Consider the following 21,429-nt stretch of genomic DNA (forward strand, 5'->3'; position numbering starts at 1 on the left):
ATGTGTTTCCCATATGGGAGGAAGATTATATACCTGTAGAATGAAGCACGTAGTAGAGGGGGTAACCCTCAGAGGTTTGAATATATGGGTTCCTCAATCAACTTCTTGTACCGCCATCTCTTGGCTACTTTATTTTCAGTCCAGTGGCTTTTTTGAGTTGCACAGATATTACTGTGATCCACCAAAACTTGTGTTTGAATTTATGGATGTACATGTGTACACAGCCATACATGGTACAAATTGCTTGCGGAGTTCATGTCAGGTTTAAATCCTGGGCAGTTGGCTGTTTTTTTTTTATTGGGCATAGCCCTTTTCTGTAGAAGCAAAAATGTGTTCGTATCTGACAATCTGACATTTGCTTAACCACTGGGCAGCATGGATGAATTGCATCCTACAATTATGTGGTGATGGAGGCCTTTTAGAAATATATATTTTGTTGACTGCCAAACAGAGGTTCCAGATGGACACATCCTCACGATATGTCTGCAACTTTCGAATAAAATAAGCTTGACTTATTCGAAGACGATTTAACTGAAGAGAAAAAAGAAAACGTTTTAATGGAATAAATTCGCACAATATAATACGCTCCCATGGTGTACGGTGGATTAACGTCAGCATTTGTGTTGCCATTCCCATTGTATAATTTGTGTGCGTTGTGACCTCAAATTAACTGCATTAATATATATGTTTTAATGCCGTTGAGAATAAACCGAATCATTTTTAAATAGCAAGTAGTTGGCATAGCATTCCATGACGTGGGAGGAGCGAAGGGGGACAGTTTTTTTTGGCATTCGTCTCTGGAAACTGAGCCACCTTTTGAAAACAGTATAAATCTGAAGCTCGGAGGACTTCAAACAGCGACGACAAATGGGAGTAAATTAATAACGGTGGTGTCCAATTAATTCTGGATTTGAAGCTTTTGTGACTGCAAGGGTTCATACTCTTAGGTTTTGTCGGTAAAGTCACGTAGGTAAAAAATAATAATAAAATAATAAATGAAAATAACTAAATTACATTTAGTTTTTTTCATTTATTATTATGTGACTTTACCGAAAAAACCTAAGAGTATGGTGTCCAATTAGTTTGGCCGGCCACTTATTCAACTGAAGTTTTCCCCATCCCAAAATAATATTGCGCAAGTTGTTTGCCCATGTGCCTGCCTGGAATTTCCAGCCAACAGAGGATCTAATAAAAATTTAATTTTCATTCATTCAGTAAGCCTCCCCAAGTCTCCCTGCATTAGAATGCTTGAACAAACTCCCACGTGGGTGGAAACCAGGAAAAAACACACCGCGTAGCTTCTTCCAGTCGTGCTGTACAGCTCTCCGATGTGTTTTTAGTATGATGGTCTCACATTCCTGAAGAATCTCTCCCAGCCACGTGGGTATATTGTGCCGAACATCACACGGCACAGCCAGGAGAAAACCCACGCGTTAAGAGTTATAATCTAGGTCCGAGTGGAATGATTCACAACCCACTTGCTGTAACTGCCATTCCCCGGCCGCCTCGGCACGGCTGAGTTTTGGAAGTCTTTCCCCCAGGTGTGTGTGATTATTCAGCCCTTGTCTTTAAAGCCTATATTGGGTGACAGGGTGGGGCGGTGATAACATTCGTGCCTCACAGCAAGAAGGTTGTGGGTTTGATTTCCCACTCGTGTGGAGTTTATATGTTCTCTCTGTTCTGCATGGGTTTTCTTCAGATTCTCAGTTTTTCTCCCATAGCTCAAAAACATAATTTTTTACTGGTATTGACCTAACATCCCAATGCTGAAAATTTACCTACAAATTACTCTATTGGTTTTACACGTAACAGCATCTCCACCCATTGCGAAAATTTGGCAGGACCCTCCTGAAAATTAGGCTTGAGACTGAGACTTTCCTGGGTAAACGAGCGTAATACAATACAAAAGCTTATAGGCATAAGTGCAACATTCTACCCAGAGCCTGATTGTCTTAGCAAGAACAGGATTCATGCTTGCCATGTTTATTATGTATGGAGTTTTTTTTTATCTGTAAACGCCGACAACAGATGCCAACGCTTGTGCACGGACAGCGTTTTCGTTTTCCTTATTAAGGCAGTGTGATGTCAAGCGGTAATGATGAGGATTGCAGCGGTTTGCACCGACTTGCCACACTCATGCCAAACATGTTTGAAAACAGCGCTCAATTAGTTGACGTGTACAGCTGGTGGAAGATGAGTCAGGAGGCTGTGAGTGTGCCTGTCGCCCAACGTGTGATTTTATCGGCGAGCTGTTGAGGCATGTTGCCTCGTGCAAACGGCATTGCCACCTCGGAGATGTGACTATATCTGCGTTCTTAAATTTCTGCGTTTTGTAGAAACTGTGCGGTTAATCTGCAACACTTTTTGATTGTGTTTTTTTATTATTTTTGAGAAGGATTAGGGTTTTGTAGACACTGCAATAAATTTGTATTCTTATTATTATATTTTTTTAATTTGTGATTATGGTGGTTTACCCAGGAATGTGTCACTGAGTCCCAATACTCCTTTTCAAGAGGGTTCTGCCAAGTTATTGCATTCGGGGGCAATGCTGCTATATGTAATTCCAATTGAGTAAGTGGCAGTTTATTTTTTCTATTTAACAATTTTTGCCAATACCGGTCACATTGTATCATTTTTGAGCTTTTGGAGGAAAGCCATGCCAGAACAGGAGGACAACGTGTAAACTCCAGACGGAAAGGCACCCGAGTCAGGAATTTAGCACATGCCCATCTTGCTGTGAGACATGAGTTGTTACCACTGCATCACCCTGTCGCGCAAGCAGCTACACTCTGATATGGAGTTGCTTGATTTGCAGTAACTTATTTCGGTAATAACAGAGGCTGACTGTGACTCTCTCTCGATTCTACTCGTCTCATAAGTCGAGTGTGGTGTGCTTTTGCGTGACTTTTCAGAAGCAATGGCGGAGCCAGGATTTTCAGGTAGCGGGGGCAACCCCTCCAGCAATGAAAAATGATAGAGGAGTTGTTAGTAAGTAAGGACTTGTCCCCCTTGCTTTTTATTCGACGCGTGTGCGGCGATGGCGCAGCCATCAATCGAGGCTCGAATTCGAACCGTGTGATCGGCATCGCGCTCGCTGAAGGTGGATGCCTTCAGGGAAGTCGTGTACTGTATACGCAACTGCGCACAATTCTGTGAGTCACTTATAACTGCTTTGCCGTTACTTATTGCCAATTATGGACTCAGACGATTGTCCTATTATCTCATAGAGTCCCTGGCATGTAATAATATGCTACACAGTGGCAGTGGGAGTTGCAAAATGCCGATTTATTACGAATAAACCCCAATGATCCGATCGAAATTTGGAATTATGATCGGATCATTGGGGGGGCACGTGCCACCCACCCCCCCTTCCATGGCTCCACCAGTGTTCAGAAGGTTGCTGAAAGTAACTAAAAGTGTGAATTACAGTTGTGGGCTTTCTCTCTTCACCATATTAAGTAAGATGTGTGTTTTTCTATTTCAGTTGTGCATTATTTTCTGGATTTAAAGAACGAATGAGAGTGCAAGGAGAAGTTGTGTAATGAAAATTAAGTGACAGAACAATTGGTTATAAGAGAGCAATTGAAATGGAAATAAGCTCCATATAGAGGTGTACATTTTAATGTAATTCCACGTGATACATTCAAATACGTTTGCAGCTTAATGGTGATCAGCTATGATTGACTGGAAAAATAATACAATGCGTGTTATTTATGGCCTCCCTGCATGCCCACCAAAACTGCTTAAAATGGTAATCCAGACCATTTTGGCAATTCACTCGTTTAATCTCGTACAAATTAAACTCCCACAATGTCATTTAAAATTATATTTTCGTGCAGAATAGCAAGGTTCATCATTTATACGCACGGTTTATAGTAATCAGTTTTTTATTTCTTCTTACTTTGCTATGCAGAGTTTGAATGCCCAGGGGATTACATACCCAAACATGGGATTTTTTTTTAGTTTCCTGGTTTTAATAAGAAAGTTTCGGCTTAATAGGGGATGTATCACTGTGCCAGCTTTAGTAGACTCCATTACACGGATTAATTTGTGTATTGCCGTCATCTGCGGCCCTGCCACTAACACTGACAAATCGGTCAGGGGCCAGCACAAAGCACGTAAAGTAGCGCCGCACACTGTTGTGCAGTGCTAATTCGATTTGTACTGATGTAGAACTAGTTTCCGTGGCGTCTTCAATGCTGTCCTGCCACCACGGCCCTGTACACAAAAGGTGGGGCCGGGGGGGGGGGTGCTTCATTGGCGTCGGAGGTTCAAATTTGTACCGTTTTTGGTTCTGTGGTGGAAAGCAGACGGATGGACAAAGTCCAGCCATCAGTCAATAGCGGTCTGAAGCGAGCAATCGCAACCAACAAACAAATCTATTCAACATTTTTTTCTCACTCTGCAGGTTAGGGTGTGCCCTTGCCAAGAACGAATGTACAACTTGGAAAGAGATTTTTGTTTTGTTGTACTGCTCTTTGGTGTCTTACTCATGCTTGTGATACTTTCTTTTCTCAAGTTATATGTGGGATGACAAACGCATCAATAAATCAATAGTTTCGTGTTACAAGTTTGATACTTTGAGACACTGTAGCAATATAATTCCACGCGTCTGCGTTGTGATAAACAAAAGAGCAAGTTTATTGAAATAATGTATTCTGTTAACAATAAAAAACCTTTTGTCAATCCACTTCTGGATGACGGCCTCCACACACCCGCGGTGACTGTTTGACCAGACCTATCCACGTGGGTTTGTGATGAAGCTTGGCCCAAGACTGCTTCTGAAATCACTCGCCACTGGTGCTCGCTGTAGCCAGACGGGTTAATTAGAACATTACACTCATAATCTCCTTGTGTGGGGGTGATATTAAAGTTCATATAAAACATTTTGAACCTCTAAACACCACTTACACCCCCCCCACTAAATGTATTTATGCATCTTTAATCTACATTGACGGTCACTCGTATCGTTCCATCTCTCGCCTTGCGCTCCTTGATCAGTGAATGCTGAAACAGAGACGACTTGGTGGATTGAGCGTTAATGCATATTGCAGAGCATTGGATTAATTGTGGTAATCCCACCATTAATTAAATTAGTTATTCAAGTGTGGTGAGATAATAGTCTCAGTTACTGATGACTGAGTAAAAAATGTATGATATGTAAGTGTGATGCTTCATTCATTCTCACCCAGTTATTATAATTGCAGACTTTTGTCAATCTACTGCTGAATGAAGCTCCCCCCCCCACCCCGCCATGTGATATTGGTTATGGGGGTCATTTGCTCATACAGGGTGGGTATGCCCCAGGAGTTGTCGTTCAGATATCACTCGCTACCGTTGGCAGCCGTGGGTCGGGAATCCAGCTGGGGGTGACTGAAATCAAACCACAGCCAATCGTTGTGTCACAACTCTTCCCCTCACTGAGTTATGAGGTCCAAAAGCTGCAAATGCATTGAATGATTAACTTCAGTTTATCCACTCTGTAAAGAGTCTGAGGTTGGGTGTGAGGCCAGTTGAAGTTAATTTTATGGAAGCAGTTTTATGATATTTTTTCCGGACCTGTTAACAGTTTGTTATGACGTTAGTGAGTGAAGGAGTTCTATAATAGGAAGCGTGTTTTTTTTGCCTTGACTGAGATGCACGCTTAGAATGATGTTGAATGAAAGAAGAAGTTATTGACATCATTCAAACTGTTAAGAAAACTTAAGTGGGTTCGGGCATGACACATCGCTCGAAGGAATTATGGCCGATGGTCAAGAATAATGAAGGGAGTGGCAGCCAAGAATACTGACCTGGCGCAGAGGAGAGGAGGCAAATAACATCGGTTCGTGTGCAGGGTGCTAGGTGGATCTTAAAAGTGTAAATGTCGTAGGCAAGTGGGAAATTGCCTTACCCATGGACCATTACTTTAGCGGTACTCGTCCGTAGCCGTTTGATTTCAAAACTTTTACACGTGCCTTTTCTTCGGGGATTTAAAAACAAAAAATACCAGCTGCCAGGCAGAAGGACCACGCTGGTGGAAATGTGCAGGAGCCACTGATGGATCCAATAAACTTTGGCCCCCGTTGTTGGAGTAATTGCAGAACGAAAAGCCGAGCACGTTTGTATTATGTTGACGTCAGATTGACTCTCCTCTCGAGCTTTTCATGTTACCAGACGTTGAGTAGATGTTGGGAAAGGGGCCTGCTGCTTGTGCAGGTTTTTATTGGCCCTGTAAGCAGAGGTTTTTTTTTTATCTTTTGTGTCCTGCCTAGAACAGCTATCATCCTAATGCAGTTCATGTTAACCTGAAGCGGCGGGGGCATATCTTGAGGTCTCAGAGGACAATGGGCTTCGTTTTCATCCTGAAGAGTGTTTTTCAGCCAGTGGGTTGTTGTGCGTACTTCCAAGCTGCATTTTGGTTCGTGGAAGCCGCTTTTATTTTACAAATCGAGGCTTAATTTCCAAAAAGGCAGCATACTCAATATTATCCGCTCATGGGATTCCGCACTTATTAGAATGGACTAATTTTGTTGATCGGATTTGAATAATGAACTCTCTGCTTAATGGCTCCGCGTCTCGTTTTTGATTGCAGCCCACCGCCCTGGCTGCTGTGCAGCTCCGTGTACGGCATCTCGCCAGTTTTGCTGCACTGCTGCATTAGGGCAGGAAAACGTGCATCCGGGTGCAAATGAGTCATTGAGGGTTGTGTTGCATTAAGGCCGCAACCAATGACAGTGAGTGGCCGATTGTTTTCTTCTCAACCTTTTCTGAAATTGGTTCCATGTGCAGATGCCAGGAGGATTCTTACATCACAGGATTGGCAGCTGAGAAAGTCCTTCTTGCAGCAGTTGATTGACTGCTGCTGATGATAATGATGATAATGATCTGATTGATTTATATTGTTGGCTGTTCTTTTTATCCATTCTTCATGGCTACCTTTTGCTTCCAAGATCCTCTTTCCCACCTTAAGAGGCTTTAGGGACCGCTCGCAATGGACAGCATCGTTAATCTGCGGCTCAAGTCCTCGGCAATGTGGAACGGGCCCAAAAAAAATATTTGCTCAAAGCATTGATCCCAGCCGAGGTTTAAAATAACTCAATTTCTGCGTGGCGTCGGCGTGAATTCATCATTGAACAATTGCTTAGAGCAGCCGGCAGTGTTTACACACGGCGAATTTGATGACACCCGGCGCAATTTACCAAGACAAAGAAAACACGCTTAATAAACTGGCGTTGTTTGCACGTCGAGGCACGCAGTCACAATTAATGTAATGCATCGCGTGCCACTTCTTAAAATAAGTTACGTTGTTACGTCTTTTGCAAAATAAAAATACGATTTTTTTTCCTTCTGTTTTATTTTGACCAGTAGCAGGTTACAAAAGGGTTGGGGGGGGGGGCTTAGTTGTGGTGATCTACGGTAGTGGGTTTGCTTGATGGCAGGGCATTGGTCCCTTTCTCCAAGAGCAATCAATACACACTCGCTTAAATGCATTAGAGCTTCAGCAGGCGAGAGACTGATGGTTTTGTTCCCGGCACAGCGCCGAGTGGCTGAGCCGCAGCGTGGGCCGTATAGGGTATTAGTGTGCCGTTTTGGAACGATGTTGCACGCGATTGTTTGCGTGCGAGTGCCCGTTTTCTGTGTGTGTGTGCGCATGCGCGCGCTCTCCGGCCTGGGTTCGTGTGCTCGTCTTCGCACGCTTTTTGGGGTACGATGTGCCCCTGTTCCATCAGAGTGACGCCGTTCCCAAGCAGTTAATATGTGTATGTATATGCACATGTTGAAATGTACTCACGCGTGTGTGTGTGTGTGAGATCGGCGTTTCGCGGTTAGCGCGCTGCGCTATGAACCCAGCGACCCAAGTTTGATTCCTGCTCACGGCCACCAACAGCAGTGACGATTAACTGAACCGGCAATTGGCCTGGTGTTGGCCACCCACCCCCTCGTGTGCCGTGCCATCCTTCGTAGGTGCTCGCTAACAGCACTTGCCCCAACAGTCTGCTAAGGCTCTCCAGGGTGATCTTTGTCTTTTGTGCACACGCGTTCGATTCCTGGCCACGGCAAACAGAGGTGATTATCTAAACTGGTCCTTCCCGAGATCAACTCAACCTTACGTGCCTACTGGGTGTGGTGTGTCAACGATCAGAACTCGAGAGATAAAGGCAGCTGAGCACGATGCTGGCCACCCAATCCCCTTGCATGATGTGCCTGCCTCCGTAAATGATCGTGAACAACACTTTCCCCAGCAGCTTTGTGTAGGTTGAATGGGGGGATCTTTGTCTTTGTGTGTGTTTGTGACTATGTAAATGTGTATATCGGGCTACATCGCTGTTGCGAGGACTTTCTCAGCGGGAGATCATTCATACTGTTGGTGTACAACAATTTCTAATGCTTTCGCCTTTAGGTGATAATACAGATACACATTGTTGTTGTGTAGTGCCTGCAGTGGTTCATCTGCGTTCAATTCCTGGTGTTGTATATCAGTTATTATTCAGAATCGGAATATTTACGTATACTGGAGGAATCCAATGAGCTTTCAAGCTTTTTTTCACAGATTTCCAGTCGGGGCAGTTCAGAACGTTACAAACAACAAGCAATAAAAAACCACAATAGGAGTGCAAAGTATAGGAAAGGTACAAATAAAACTAAACCAGGTAAAGCCCAAATGAGCTGTTTGCTTCTTTTCAGAAGGGAGCTGGCTGCAAATGATAGCTCAATGAAGTGGCTTATCATGTGAAAATGTATATCGGCAAAAATATTCTCAATGCACGTTTCTAAATGTTGTCTGAACCATTCCTCCTAAGTCAACTCAACCAGACATTTTAATGCTGTGGGGTGAACCTTGACTCAGACGAGACAAGGTGGAGTGCAGATCCCACAATCCCCTTGTGTGCCACGGCAGCCTCCATAGAGCTTCATTAACAGAATTTGCCTCAACTGCCCGTAACACTGAATGGGGAGACATTCATCTTTTCCGTCCACGTTGCGTTGCCATAGTAGGTATCGCACCGCAATCGTAAATTCCTGCAGCGGGGGCCCCTCTTAAATTGCGTGATTATAAAAAAACACAAAAAAATGTACTCATTCTATTATATTTCAGATTTATATAGCGCCCATTCATCAATAACACTGCCTTAAAAGGAATTTATTTTATAAAATACAGGCGATCTTTCCGGCAATGACCCTTCTTCGAAGCAACAGCTGTGGAACGAGTTCTTTGTTGTGCTCGTGCACCACCGGCCAACGCGCACAGCATCACCAATTAATTCATTTGACTCTAGAATTGAGCAGCAAGCGCCGATTTCTGGCTCAAATGTGCGCAATCCGCTCGTCTGACAATGCTAGGCAGGTTATGATTCTGACACCCACTCAGCTTTGTTGTACCGTGGTGACTGTAATCGCAGCTGCAGCAGGAGGTGGCTGACCAGGCTGATGGGGATTTGTGTGTGTGTGTGTGTGCGTTACATCGTTATAGGTCTGCGATGTGTTTGTGTGTTGTACAGCATGTTGGGGAGGGGTAGTGTAGCTACCTGGCTCCCCAAGTTTGATTCCCACTCACGGCCAACATCAGTGACAATGATCTGAACCGGTCCTGGGCCTTCCCTTGGTCGAGTCGGCCTTAAGTGAGTACCTGGTGCGGTGCGTAAAAACATCGCCACTAGGGAGACAAAGGCGGCCGGGCATGGTGCTGGCCACACACCCCCTCGTGTGCCGTTCTGGCCTTCATAGGTGCTCGCTAACAGCACTTGCCCTGACAGTCTGTTAAGGCTACATGGGGGATCTTTGTCTTTGTACCATGTGTTGTATCACTTGTTGTTCGCCGTCTTTGTTGCTCCACATGCTTGAAGATTCATGCAGTGTCGTTTGGGAGCCATATTCCCCACATCGTCTTCATGCTTCTGGGGAGCTTAGTGTGGAGCTAAATCGTCGGACATCGTGCCGAACGGCACGCGATTTAACCCCTAAGCACAGGAGAGCTTTACGGTGCGACCATGAAAACCGACTCAATAGTAGCAACTCCTTCATCTTTATTGCCAAATGAAGCACGGTGATTGGGTGCAAACTGTTGACTGATTGACCTTTATTTAAGCAGGTGGATTTGGTTGAGTTTTGTTCTTGTTTTAACAATGGAAAATTGTGTAAATACGGTTACCAAAAAACCGTTAACGTGCGCGTTTTACTGTCGGCTTGCAGGTAAGACTTTGGACTTGGTTTAAAAAAAACTCAACACATCCGTCTGATTAGATAGTGGCCTATAGATAGTAACCTATTCTTACAAATGGTAATGATGTGAAAAGGTATTTTATATCCACTTCATAGCACAGGGTATATAATAGAGCTGTGTGTGGAGCAGTGACGCAGTGGTGAGTGTACAGCACTATGAACCTGGCTACTTGAGTTCCATTTCCAGCTACAGCTTACATGAGTGTATGTATGTATGTTGAACTTCTTTCGCACCGTACAAAGCCAACCGTGCTTGTTGGGGATCAAAGGGAAGGACAACAAACGAAACACCAAAAGCGGTTCTTGAGAAATGAGTTTGCAATCCAGATTTAAAAGTGCATAGCTCTATTGGCTTCCTAATATCGGAAGCAAGATCGATCCAGACGGCCGCAGAGGCGCATCTGAAAGCGCGCAATTCAGTGACTGTCTTTGTGCAATGGCTAGCCAAAAGTTGCCGCGAGGATGACCGGAGTTTGCGTGATGGTTTATGCTCCTTGATGAGATCAGCAAGGTACTGGGGTTCATTTGTGGCAACCACTTTGTGTCTAATGAGTGCGACCTTATAATGTATTTGTTTGTCAACTGGATGCCAATGCAGCTAGGTGAGCACTGGATGGATATGGTCAGAAAAGTAGCATCCTAATATTCGAAGGAAAATCATTCCAGACGGCCACAGAAGCGCATCTGAAAGCAAGCAATGCAGTGACTGTCTTTGTTCGTGTGGCGAGTGATATCTGAACCGATCCTGACTCCTCTCCCCTGCCTTTCACCAACCAGCACTGACATTGGACTGTAGATTACATATAACAGCACACGACATATAAATCGCCATAAAAAATTAAACTATCACGCGGAAGAAATGTAAACTGGGCCATTGTCAAGCACACCGACCACGGGTTGAAGGCGGTACCCTTGCAGACTGTTATGGTGGCGTTGTGCACACTCCTCCATTCATCCCATTGTCGCCGGTGCAGTGCACGTTTACTTACACGTGGAACGGTAATTGATTTCACGGGTAATTTTGGTCTCGTTAAACCTGACGTGACCGTATTTAAGAAGATGACAATCTGACAAAATAGTAATTTAAGACTCTATTTGAAAACTTTAAACTTTGCGCACTTAAATATTTAATTAATACATTTCGGTAATTAGATTTTTTTTTACTTTGGCTGCCATTGTTTGAGGACGGTTCATTTTGGCTGCACCGCATTTGCGAGAAATCGTTGGCATCGGCTCTTACCGCTTTTTTTAATGGCTGCGCCAGGCTGGCAATTCACTTGATATTCCAGGTTTCGGTGCGGTGCAGTACATCAATCATCTCGCGGTGTCGTGCTGCCAGCAGCAGCGCTGATTGCCATCTCTCTTTTTTCTTTCTTTCCCTCCCTCCAGGTACTGGCAGATGCGGTGGCTCGATTGATCCAGGACAAGTTTGGCGAGCTAACCGACAATTTCACGTCGCCCAACGCTCGCCGGAAAGTGCTGGCTGGCATCGTCATGACTGCAGGTGGCCGGGGCGTGTTCGCTTGGTGGGGGGGAGGGCTTTGGAGCAATAGAAAAGTGGAGTGAGAAGGCAGCAAAAAAAAACCCAGTAAAGCTTCTCCCGTATTCCCTCTAACTCATGAAAAGGCACTTATTACGTTGTCATCGCTGCAGCTGCTGAGTTTAATTATCGCCGTCTGCTTTTTGGATTGCGTCTCGGCTTTTTGGGCACGGCTCCGAAGTAGAAAGGCGCCGGGAAAGTTTGCGCACGAACATAACGTGCAAGTGCAGTCTTCCAAACGCAATCCCACAACACAATTGTGTTTAGTCAGTGAGCGGGAGGGGGGGTGGTTGGTGGTGGGTTGGCGGCACATAGGTTTGAGAAATGCGGCTTGAACCCAGCAACCCGAGTTTGATTCCTAGCCATGCCTAAAATCAGTGGCGAGTGATATCTACAGCATTCTTGGATCCCTGCTGCACCAACGTACATTGTCCATCGTGATCAAACGTGGTAAAAAAAGCCCCTGACTGACACAATGTGGAGGGGACTTCATCCAGCAGTCGATTGACAGTAAATTATTCAAAATTTCTCTCTTATGAATAACTAGCTTTACTACCCGGCTTCACCCGGGACTTGGATTCACCACGCCCGGCCACCTTTGTCTCCCTAGTGGCGATGTTCACCCACCACACCATGTACTGATTTGAGGCTGAGTCGACCTAGGAGAGGCCCAGAGCCGGTTCAGATAATCGTCACCGGTGGTGGCCGTGAGCGGGAATCGAATTCGGGTCGCCGGGTTCGTAGCGCGGCTACAATGCGTTACGCTTCCACATGCGCGGGTCACGTGACAGATTTGACGTCACAGCTCACTTGCCGTGCAAAAAATCTCTGCATTATTCAGCTCCCCCCCGCCAAAAAAAACACAAGTGTATTTTAATTACTTTTGCATGGTGTACAGTCTGGAAAGTATCCACATGGCAAATGTTAAGTTTGTTGCATGTCGGGAAGTACGCTAAACATTTTGAACAGACACACATAATCACAACTTTGCCTTTTATATATATGGAGAAGTAAATTGCTATGTATGGAGATGGATAAAAACGCATTTTAAATGTAGTGTCATCTTGCATGCCATTGCTGGGTTCAACAGTAAGAATCATGAATTTGCTTAATAATTTTAATGCATTTAGAGACAGCCGAATGTTTTGTTTTATATAGGGTCGTTCATGCAAATTACGCGTCTTAATCGCTGAGGACCAGCTGGAAGGAGGCCAGGCAGTGAGCCGTCGATAACAATTGCCCAAGCTCTGCAGTCCTCTATATATTAAGATCCATTTAACACCTAGTAGGCTTTCGCGACCAATATTTTTGCATTAAAAAGTTTTTTTGGGTTACATCGCGTAAATATAAATGTGTCGTTAACAGGCCACCATCCGACACAGCCAAATAGTAAGATTTTGTCACGTCAACAAAACGTGCCAATTAGTTATTACTTCAGCACACATGTTGTGTTGAAGAGTAAACCCACAACATTTACAATTTGAGTACGACGTTTCACTAGATGATTACAACCAACTTTATCAGGCAATTTTGCAGAATTGTGAACAAATCTTACTGTTTTCGGTCTTAAATAGAGGGAAAGTAACGTCCTCACTGTTAGACTATCAGATTTTTTCAGAGGGAACACTGTCCTATACGGACGACAGATATTAGTTCGCACTTGGCTTGCCACATTCTCACGCTATGGCACCTTCATGCCCACGGGAAGAGAGTTGTGCGAATAGTCCACCAACCCTCGCCTCCACAGTGTGCCACGTGCATAGCCACCACCGCACGACAACATCCCACTTTAAATAGAATCTCATTTTGCAGGAAATGATTGGGTTCAAAAAAGCAAGGAGAGCAGGAATGTGCAAGTGACAACATATGAAGACAATCAAATATTGAAATAAAATGGTCGCAAATATATTTATAGCGTATAATAATGAAACATTATCACTCGAGGCTGAAAATCGACGTGGTGGTTTATTGTAGTAAGGAAAAATGGCGTACCGAAATATGAATTTTTAACCCCAGACTACCTTCTATGCCACTTACGGCAATGATCGCACAATTGTAATCTGTTAATTCTCACATTTTGTTTCTTTTCTACCCAAATGAACAAGAAACGTTTCAGTTGACATGCTTACGAGTGCCGTTGGCCTTTTTCTCAACCACAAATGATCAAACTTGTAAAATAGTCGACGATGTTTTACTTAAGAAGGTAAGGGCGCATTATGCGAGTCTTGCATATCTCCAGGTGTGGTCTTCCAGTTACGGCCCCAAGTTATGTGTTTCACCACTGCTCACATGGTGAAAACTTGACAGAAGTAATGCGTAGCAAAAGCTTGAGGGTAGAAATGCTCAAAACAAGGCCTAACGCTCGGTAACCACATTTGGATTACGAGTGACTGCGAAACACCTACACGATACATTTCTTTGTCGATGTTATTAAGGAGCACAGAATACAGATACTCTCCTCGCAGCACCAACGCTTGCTCGCCCTGAACACTCTAAATGTCGACGGGCTAACGGCAATCTCGGCAAGAACGGGTTACGTGCCGATTGGCCCCGCCGAACCGTTAACGTCGCGAGTAATCAGAGGGTCATTACTCCTGGGGCTCGGCTCCGAATAATTATTTATTTACGAACGTGCGCTCCGCTCGACTTATTTGCGCAGTCAGCGGCTGCCGGGCTTTTGCAAGCACCGCCGCCACCACCACCACCATGCGCATTGCCCTCCGGTGACGTCATTTTTGCGGAGGTAAATGCGGGGCAAGTGACGCTCAATCAAAGAGCGGCCATGGTAAGGCTGGTTTCACTTACGGCCGTCCCCCCGTAAAATGTGGGGGGAAATTGAATTATTGACGCTTGCTGTTCCACTCTTGCACGCAGGGCCTCTTGGTCAGGTGTAAAGAATTGACAACTGCGGCAGCTGTGAAACGATAGGTGGCGGTCGTAAAAAGCAAGTCTGTAATTTGGCCCTGTTTGTCTTTTATAGTGTTGGCGATGCATGTAGCTCATTCATTACAGTGAAATATCGCACTAAGCAGGACCTGTCACTTACAATACGTGGTTCTGCCTGCACCGACGTCCTCCATTTAATATTTTAAAATAAGTTTCAAGGGATATATTTCACGGTCTCTTTTTTTCCGTTTTATGAACAACGGATGAGGTCCAAAAATATAATAGTTGCGCATTTCGAACGCGATTTGCATTGTGGAAAAACAAAAATGTTGCTGCAGATGTTACGCAAGTCGGGGATCGGGTGACTGTGCATCCGTAGCAACTCGATTCATCTTTCCGCATGAACAGATATCTCCTCCTTTTTAACATTCAACAAAGAGCTGCGCTTGTGTGTCTTGTTTGGTTGTCGAAGACAGAGACTTTGGCCATGAACGGCCTGCATTTTGTCTAGCATTCTAAATTTAATACGTTACAGGATTCTTTGTAATTGTGATAGAGATATAGATGTAAATGCGAGTGTATTTATACAGTTTCTTTGAAAACTAAAAGTCAAAGGGAATTGAATATAATGCTAGACTTAAATGTCATTATTTTTCATTCCGGTGGAATATATCAGACGCTAATCATAACAAGCTTTATTTTTTGCCTCATGACAAAAGATTAATCGGTCTTCATTATTTTATTTCCTTGTTGCAAAAGCCTTTTCATACACACAAAAACTACTGTAAGTAGATGCAGGCTCTGCACACATACATATATGTGTGCCGTTGCTGAACAACGCCATGTAGGATATAAAATGTGACTCTGTCAGGTGACGCGCAAGGTTTTAAGTTGACTTTACGCTGCAGAAGCTGGACAGAAATTTTGCCCGCTTGGCGCGTCACGAAGACCAACGATAGGTTTCTGAACACCGCCTGACAGATTTGGCTAGAATGCAGTACTGGTAAACTTGCTGGTGTTAGGCAGATCCTCGGCATACCTTTTATCGAGACTTTTTCCGGAGTTATCGGCTGCCAGGCTTACCATGGAGGGTTTTGATCACGGCGCTCATCTTGAAGATTCACGACCTCTGCGTTAATAGACTTCACGTATGACTGTACTTCAGTCGGTGCATATTAACTGCCGTGACATATGGATCTGAAGTGTGAGCACTGACAAAATGGCGCAACGCTTTAAATGGGTACAAAGAAGCGTGGAGAAGTATGCGTGAGGAATTATGCTGAGAGAGAGAAAGATAAATGCGTGGATCGGAGAGAACATGCAGGTTAGAGACGTCATGTTGAAAATAGGAAGTGGTCTGGGGCCGGGCAAGAAGGGGTGAAACTATGAAAACTATAAACTAAACTTTTTATTTATACCAGGTAAGGCCCACCGAGCTATTTAGCTCTCTTTCAGAAGCGCCGTGGCCACAAATGATAGCTCAACGAAGTGGATTGTCATTTGGAAATTTATAGCAGCCAAATACTTGAAATGCATGTTGATTCTAAATGTGGAGGGAAAAATCGGAGGACCCGGAGAAAAATCATGCGACCACAGGGAGAATATCCAAACTCCAAATATATAGGTGTCAGAATTGGGATCGAACCCACAACCTCCTGTATACCTGGCGAGGTATTTAAAATCTCGCCACCATGGTGGGCTTGTCTTACTCGCCAGTGGTCGAGACGAATAACCGAGTGGCAGCCAAAAGAGGAAAGATGCCTGACAGTGTGTGATAAGATATCCCATAGTGATAAATGCACTTCTGCAATGCTGGTGATCCAGGTTGAAATCACGATGCTCAACAGGAATAGGAGTTGGCCTCGGCCTCACCTGTGTAAATTTTTGTAAAACACGAGTACACTACCGATCCCGTACCTCTGAATCCGCGAACCTCCGATTAACATGGTTGCCTACGTACGGGGCGAAAGAAGTTAAACATACATACACTACCTGGTGTGGTTCTGTGAACATTAGCAATGGGGAGACAGGTGTGCATGGCCACATCCACCCCACCAGGCCCCAGTCTTCATTTTTGCTCACCTACAGGCACTTGTCTTTACGTGATCTTTAAGGGAGTGCATATCTATCCTCTTTGCTGTGATGCCCAGCAGCAATATAAAATACGATAAACACACACGTGATAGAGCAACAGCTAACACGTCGTGGCATCGTGAGTGATGGATATAACATCTGTTGATGTCGTAGAAAGGCTAGAAAGCTGACATTTGACACAAATACTCATAAAGGCTATGCTGAAAGCTATATAAATCTGAGAACCCCCCCCCCATCATATTTCAATGTGGACTCAATGTTTTAAAGGTCAGCCTAAAGTTCTGCATTTAAGTTTTGTGAACACGTGCAAACATACCATCCCCATCATCAGTGAAATAATTATTCCGCCTAGCGCGGAGTGTGACACTGAAGCCGATGGAAAGCGAACAAAGCCGTTTAATCGTGTAACATATTGCTGTTGGTTGCTCTTGGGCGCGCCGTTGACGCGTTGTAACACGTTCCAAGACGAGCGCTCGGTGGTGGCCCCATGGACTACGAGCGGGCAAGGGTTAGTGGGGTTTAGGGCAGGGTGGTGAGGAAAACATTGACGAATTGCATGTGGGGGAGAAAACATCATAGCTTCGTGCCCCAGCAACGAAAGGAGTTGTCTCAGCGCACATCATGCTGTAAGTACCGCCGCGATGCAGACGGATTGATTCGAGCTTCCCTTACTCACCAGCTGGAAGGCGCGTCACTCTGAATGTGAAATGAAGCTCGCCCCTTGGTATGCCGGCGTACCGCCTGCGCATTCATCAATGATTAAAAGCCATCGCTGCTCGTCATTGATTGATGGTGATAGATGGCACCCTGGCGAGACCGGGGCTTATTGAGTGCGTTATGTATCGCTGCTTTGCTCGCTGTGGTTCAACGGAAATGCCAGACTTGAATTCAAGGGGGTCGTTGTGGGCGGTGCTGTTGAAAATACAACCAACGGCTCACCATCGCTTCCTTCCTTCTGCCAGATCCATTAGCCGTCGTACAGCAGACACAACCTGGATTGTCTACATGAGCGTCACCCTGTCTTCCACCCTGTCCTCTTGATCCTGCACACGTCCCACCCATTGCATCCAGCCCCTACTTCCTCATTACATCTTTCAACACTTTCATTCTGAATGTTGACATTGCTTTCCTTAGCCTCCCATGCAATGATATAGCGTGTTTTACATTACATACGCTTATGTTCCATGCCGGAGCCATATCAATATTCAAACATGTTTTCTTTTGCTTATGGTGCTTTCCCCGCAGCTTTGCAAAAATTGCAAGATAGTGCAATGTGAAATTGAGCAGACGTCGAGTTGACGTCTTGTTCTACAGGAATTCATTTGGGCACGATGCGCTCGCTGTGTGGCATATATGTGAGTGTTCATGAGTTTATTTGGACTTTTTTCCCCCCCCAAACATCAAAACATTTGGTTTTCAAAAAGAGCAGGTCGCTGGTTAATTAATGGCATCTGGTCTCCATTGAATCTTTAAAGAAAGGGTGGAAAATCAAGGGTGTCATGCCGGTGGATCGTAATTACCTTTTAGAAGCAGTTCCCCGTGTGAAGGCCGTGTTAAGTGAACGGTGCGGTGCGTTTGTCGGATTGATAAAAACTGCTTGAAGACACAGCATCTTTGGCACTTTAAAATTAATTTTGTCACGCCGCTACCGCTCCTCGCCGACTCTAATTCCATTGCAGTGGTGTAATGTGCGTTTTCCTCTTTGACGTTCAGTGACTACGTCTGTGTGTGTGTCTGTGTGTTTCTTGTCTGCACCTCTCCCTTCTCTTTTGCCCACCTGCAATGCACACGAGGGGGATATGTTTGTATACCCTTGTATCTGTCTGTGTGCGCACACACACATGCACACATGTTTGTTTGTGTATGCCTGTATGTATGCGTGTGCGTTCCTGCGTGTGCTTGCTTCCATGTGTTTGTTTCCTCTCCTGTATGTGCGCGTGCGTGCGTGTTCGTGTATGCACGCGTATGTATGCATGCGTGCCTGTGCTTATATGTGTGCATATCCTCCCATGTGTGTGCGCGTGCATGTTGCTTGCATGTATGTGCGCGCGCGCTCGTCCGCTTGCGTGTGCAGGCCCGGATGTGAAGGACGCACGAGTGATCTCAGTTTCGACGGGCACCAAGTGCATCAACGGCGAGTACATGAGCGACCGTGGACTGGCCCTCAACGACTGCCACGCCGAGATCGTGTCGCGCCGCTGCCTTCTGCGCTTCCTCTACTCGCAGCTCGAGATGCTCGCCGGGTGAGGCGAGCGAGGCGGGGGTTGCTGTGCTGTGGGCGTGCGTGACGGGTGGGCTGGTTGTGGTGAAGGGGCCGGGCGCATGTGTGTGTTAGGCTGCTCTCGCTGGTTAAGAGCGCGTGTGGAAGAGTTTAGATCGAGGTACGAGTTTGTGGACTGGTGGGTTGAGAACATGCCGAAGGGTGTGTTAATAGCTGTTGGCATGTGTGTGGGTTTGTTGGTAGTGTCAAAGTGTGTGTTAGATTACTCGGTTGGAATACACTCGGCAATCGTTGCCCACCTGCTTCGAAAACTTGGCAGGACCCTCCTGAAAGAGAGTCCTGAGCCTCAGGCTTTCCTAGGTAAAGAAGATTAATAATGAAAGTGATCATGTAGAATGGTATGTTCGTGGTGAGGAATATAGGCAAAAGGAGGTTGAATCTCTGGAAGAGAACAGTCAGAATACCCCTGGGTCAAAAATGTGTGATGCCTTATCTCCATTGGTTAGCCTAAGCCAAATGTGTAAATTCCACCTTCCTACGGTGGTGAGCACTTCTCCCTGGAAGGATAAATCAGCGCTTCTTCAGGTTGCGCAGCATGGCAGCAACTTATTAAAACGTTGTAGCCTCGTTGAGAGTTGCGTTCATCACTGATCCATACAACACAGAGTCAGCAGTTTCATTTGTGCCGTTTGAGTTATTTATGCAGGAAATGATCAAAGTCTTCCCACTGATATTGTGCAGAAGGCGGCATGTAACGAGTCACCCCCTCCTCCCCCATCCAACTTCAGGATTGGATGATTTGTTAATATTTTGTTTTTCTGGTTTCACCCGCCACGCTCGCAAATTAAAAAACCGAGCTCTTTTCCCGAGTTTCACTACTATCCAGGTCTCATCAAATAATTACTCTCACACATTAATGGGCTCCTGCAAATGGAGTGTGGGTGTCAGTGTCACCGTCTAGACAGCGCTGCTGCCCTACGACGACCTTCACTTGCTCGAGTGTTGTGCATGTGGAGGCCACTCATAGTTGGTGTGGGTCCACTGGTCACGAGATTGTAAGTAGGTGGTTGTGTGTGAGTGTCACAGGTTACGTGACATACATTGTGCACGTGCAGCCTATTTGTCATTCCATTGCTCGATGAGAAGCCTCCCCATTCATTGCAGGCAGTGAGGGTTCTTTGACCATACTTCACCACGCTGGTCAGTGCGTGATTGTGTCAGTGAGGTTGGTACAGAACTGTGGGTTTTGCTGTACAACACCTGCGACGCCAGTTTTATGCATGCTGGTCACCCATCAAAGCACTATCCAGGTTCAACACTGCTTAGCTTCCAAGGTCTAATGGGACTGAGTGCATTCTTGGTGATATGGTCATATGCATGCATAATCATATCTAATATCTACTATAAAAGCTCCACATTTTATCCTGTGCAAATCTCAGTGGGCCTTACCTGGTTACATCAATGACATTCAAATCGAGTATACACGTCAGACAATTATTTGCAGACCCCTCTGAGTTTGCTGCGGCTCAGCGCATTAACAAGATATTTTTGCAAGGTTTGCATGTGGTTTCTCAGCAGAAGGCAGACAACTGCAGATAATCCGACATGAGCTGTTTTTAAAGTCTGCATTTGCACATGATATTTGCAAAGTGCATAATACATCATATCCCTCTGGCTTGTGACGTTTGACCATTTTATCTTGCATGCCGTACAGATCTTTTCAGGGATTGCCGCTTGATTAGTTTATTCATGTTTTAATGCTCATCTTCCTGGTCTCACAAACTCACACAATTATTTACCAATTGTGCGTATAATGGCATCATGTCCCAAGATGCAGATATGTCCATTTGGAACTCTGACAGAGGATTGCCTCCTTTACTATCGAGAGCTACTTCTGAGGTCCCTCCACATGTCCTTTTAACCTTTTGCCATTCCGATGATGTACCTGCACATTATCAGAATAAAAAAACTAAAGAAATACTACAGTAAAATAATGATGACGGACGCTTGTGTTGCGCCCGAAACGTCGTGATTAAATTTATTTTATTTTTTATACCTACGTGACTTCACCGAAAGAACCAAAGAATACTAAAGTAAAATAACTATCGGTACCGAGGCTCCCACAAGGCCACGCGGAAGGACGTGTGGGCGCCAGCTATGGTAGAGTGCGGTCGCGACGCTACTATTCTCTGTGGTGAGTGCAATGTCTTTAAACACGTTCCTTCGGAGTGGGCAGGTAGGAACTTGGTTGGACAGTGCATTCGTGCACGATAGACAGACAAATAATTCCTGGTGGGCAGTGTGGAACCTGTTGTTCCTACCTGTATAAGTGTAGTGTATCGTGTCGTGTATAGTGTAGTGTGTTGGTTAAACGTTGAGTTTTATAAGGGCACCACGGGGTGACCAGCCCCTTCCCACCCAGCCCCTCCCCACCCAGCCCCACCCCTCCCACCCCCCACTCAGCCAGCCCCTCCCCACCCAGCCC

The 21,429-nt window shown here is 45.2% G+C and overlaps 1 protein-coding gene across 2 annotated transcripts in view; it reads left to right on the forward strand.

Annotated features, from left to right (window-relative positions):
* Positions 1-21,429, forward strand: part of LOC144729103 (double-stranded RNA-specific editase 1-like) — a 100,431-nt gene that overhangs the window by 48,670 nt on the left and 30,332 nt on the right. For both annotated transcript variants that reach the window (XM_078609032.1, XM_078609033.1), the window contains 2 exons: positions 11,593-11,707; positions 18,798-18,966. In XM_078609032.1, the coding sequence (XP_078465158.1) occupies positions 11,593-11,707; positions 18,798-18,966 (284 nt within the window). The remainder of the gene's footprint in view (positions 1-11,592; positions 11,708-18,797; positions 18,967-21,429) is intronic.

The sequence above is a fragment of the Lampetra planeri genome, chromosome 31 (genome assembly GCF_965212315.1).
Source record: "Lampetra planeri chromosome 31, kcLamPlan1.2.h2, whole genome shotgun sequence".
NCBI classification, from domain to species: Eukaryota; Metazoa; Chordata; class Hyperoartia; order Petromyzontiformes; family Petromyzontidae; genus Lampetra; species Lampetra planeri.